Raw genomic sequence first — 3,461 nt, 5'->3', positions numbered from 1 at the left:
ACCAGCTTACCTTTTCATATCTAAAAGTTTTTTCCATGACTAGGTTTAGTCAAATATCTTCTGTGCACACATTTTTCTTTCTAATGTGAGTGCCAAAGTAAAATAAAACATAATAATCTGATTCAGTGGAAACATAAATCCTTCCACCAAGACTTTGAATGACTTGGACATGAGCTGGCTTTCACAGCAACTACTTTCTATCCAACAGAACAGCTACAGGTGGTGTGGGAGTGTAACAGAAAGCACTTTCCACCTGATGAGCAGATATTTTTTTTTGCACAAATTGTTCTCACTCCCCCTGTGGTGTCACAGGGGGAGTGAGGGGTAACCATGCCAAGAAACATTGGAACTGCTGTCCCTTTGTTGCTGCCCAACACTCTCAACAATAAATCAGTTTTTATTGGGTACAAACTTTTTTTCCTGATTTTTTTTAAACTTACTGTATAAATTACTACATTGTAAATCACAACAGGTCAATGAATCTGAACCATTGGCCAGTAAATCTAAATTAATGTAAATGCAATCAACAAGTGCTAAAATAGAAAAAGACAAATTTTAATGAAATCAAGAATACATCTCCATCCTTTAATACAAACACATGCAGATGAAAGTACACCACCTTATACCTGCTTTCTATGTCCTCTGGTACATGTTCAGCTGTTAAAGCACCTTTAAACAACTGTTTAGAAAACTGTGTTGGGCAAGAAAATATTTTGTTCTGGTCCATATAAAACCAAAAAATGAAAAAGTCTTCTCTTCTATAAGTAGACAACAAATCCAGTAATGGTGGAGTCAAACAAGGACACAGCAGCAGTTTTAGCTGGAAAACTTTTGTTTCTAACAAAAAGCATCCACTGCTCACTCCAGTGTGATCTAGGCATCATCAGGTTTATCTGCTGGTGGTCCACATGGCTGAAGCATCTTCTCCATCAGGTTGAAACGAACACGCGCTTTGCTCTCGTTCTCAGCCACAGCAAAGTAATTCAGCAGGTCAAAATGTCCCATGTAGGAACAGTAGGAATCACGATGCTGATTGACCAGCCATTCCCACTTGCTGGTGTCGGCGTGTCCTGTGCCGATATACTTTGACTGCAGATGCTCCAGCTGACTGTGGATGTTGTAACGGTCTGTCATTCTTGCTGAGATGAGTCCTGGAGGCTCTAGACAGGGGAAGAGATGAGAAAGAAGTTAGAATATAAATACAAAATAAATTAATTTAAAAAATATATGCAAAGATGGATCACACAAAGAGATAACAGGCTAAAGACTTTAAAAAGGACTATTAATCAAAGTCTGTATTCAATTAGAACTATAGCTTTTAAAGACTGGAATTAAAATAAATGACTGCGACTGCGCTTTTTGTCTTTAAACAAAGGGTGAGGGTTCATATTTTGCCCTATTCTATAAATCCAGTGGATCCCCTTCCTTTGCACTGGCACAATTTTGCCTCTCATTAAACACCCAGTGTTCCCTTCAGGTTTTGGCAGGTCAGCTCAACAAAAAATGATATAAAGAGAGACTTTTTGGTCATCAAAACGAAAACCAATTCAGCTGTTTGGAATAACTTTGATTTAAAAAAGTGACAAAGAACAAGAAATACATTTTCATCATTGTTTAAAAAGCTCAAAAGTCTTACCAAGTTAAAGAATCGCAAGCTTAATACTGAGCAAAAATAACCATAATTATTGTGTTACAGTATTTTTTATCCCTTATCCCACATATTGAGACTGTGTCCCACATTTTCACTGGCTCTGGTTTTCCAAATACAACACAGACATTTTTCTAAGGTCTGATTTTCATCCAGTGGTTGTTAAGAAATAGGAAGAGGCTGTCACCATCGATGAAGTGCAGATAAAGGTCCGGTTTAGACTTCTGTGGGCATTCTTTTTAACGTCTACGACACAACCTACGTAAGTCGCCGACCTTGTTGCCGTCATCGTGAATTTTGTTTTAGTAACAGTGTGGTCGTGTCTTGATGTTTTATATTTATTGCCAGCCATGGTAGAAACAAAGACTCGTTTTCTTTACCATCCGTTGTGCTTCTGAGTAAAGTCACAAACCAAAAGCCGATTGATTCGGAGCCAAAATAAACACAATTTTAACCCGTTTACGGGCTTGAAAGTATGGGGACCCATGAATGAAACGTTATCTAACAGCAACAGCACATGTGGACATCAGAAGAAACGTGCAGCTAAAAAGGAGACGTTCAGACGGAGAAGTTCAGTCATGTAACCTGAATATTTTTCTTGTATTTTGCATTTACGAGTGTAGCAATGCCACAACAAATGTTAACCCGATGAGTGATTATACTACTCTGAAGCGATTCAAACTTTATTTAAATTTGAAGTACAAACATTTCTATGTAAACAGAGAAATTAACCGCTTTTTGTTTTCCTGCTAATGCTAATGTGAGGCTAATTAGCCAGTGTTAGCCTATTCACCGTATCTGTCAACTGCTCTCTAAATGTTCCTTTTAAAGTTAATATAATAACAAGTAAGACATATTTTAAGTTGAAAATAGAAAGGAAACTTACATAAAATGTCAGGAATTCAAACACGAAGGTAGGAGATGTAAATAAATTACACGACCGTCTCCAACTCAACACAGCACCACGGAGCGATCACTTCCGGCTGGTTCGCCCAGTAAAATGAACCGGAAAGGAACACAGACTGTAAACTCTGCGTTTCTCGTGTACATCTTAAATCTTAATTAACAACTATATATATATATATATATATATATATATATATATATATATATATATATATATATATAGAGAGAGAGAGAGAGAGAGAGAGAGAGATACAGCTATATAGATATATAGATATTAGTAGTAAACACAAGTACGAAGGTGCAATGCATTCACTTAACAGAAAAAAACTGTTGTTCTCTTAACCCGCAGGTAATTATATAATTTAGAAAATACAGAGAATAACAATAAATTCATACATAAATAAGGAAACAAAACATCAAAATGAGCTGCTCGTTCGTGACCTGTGTGCTTCTATTGGGATTTTTGAAATTTTATACAGTATGTGAGGCAACGTTTATTTTACAACAAATAAACAGAGGGGCACTGGCTCAGGATCACATGTTGTGCAGCTACAAACAAATGAAAACATCTCCTTATCATAGGTTTAAGCCTAACATTTAGTATGTAGGGAATAGTAAATAATGCGCACATTTGCAATGTAATGCGCGCACACACACACATAATTAATATTATATAATAATAATAACAATAATCAGTTATATAATAGGGCTCAAGAGTTGGGAGTTCGCCTTGTAATCGGAAGGTTACAAGGTTGCCAGTTCGAGCCCCAGCTTGAACAGTTTCGGTCATTGTGTCCTTGGGCAAGACACTTCACCCGTTGCCTACTGGTGGTGGTCAGAGTTCGGCAGCCTCGCCTCTGTCAGTGCGCCCCAGGGTGGCTGTGGCTACAATGTAGCTTACCATCAC

At 37.4% G+C, this 3,461-nt stretch overlaps 1 protein-coding gene across 1 annotated transcript; it reads right to left on the bottom strand.

Annotated features, from left to right (window-relative positions):
• Nucleotides 1–564: 564 nt before the first annotated feature.
• Nucleotides 565–2,644, bottom strand: sf3b5 (splicing factor 3b, subunit 5). Its single transcript, XM_006783659.3, has 2 exons — nt 2,535–2,644; nt 565–1,160 (listed from the first exon to the last, which is right to left on the bottom strand). Exon 2 carries the CDS (start codon nt 1,132–1,134, stop codon nt 874–876), a length of 261 nt encoding a protein of 86 aa, XP_006783722.1. The 5' UTR covers nt 1,135–1,160; nt 2,535–2,644; the 3' UTR covers nt 565–873.
• Nucleotides 2,645–3,461: the final 817 nt, after the last annotated feature.

This window comes from Neolamprologus brichardi, chromosome 13 (genome assembly GCF_056152115.1).
Source record: "Neolamprologus brichardi isolate AB-2024 chromosome 13, ASM5615211v1, whole genome shotgun sequence".
NCBI classification, from domain to species: domain Eukaryota; kingdom Metazoa; phylum Chordata; class Actinopteri; order Cichliformes; family Cichlidae; genus Neolamprologus; species Neolamprologus brichardi.
The sequence above is the reverse complement of the archived record's forward strand: the minus strand, read 5'-3'. Positions and strand labels throughout refer to the sequence as shown.

Excerpts from the sequence above, each read along its gene's own strand:
- sf3b5 (XM_006783659.3), bottom strand. The coding sequence starts at position 1,134 with ATGACAGACCGTTACAACATCCACAGTCAGCTGGAGCATCTGCAGTCA.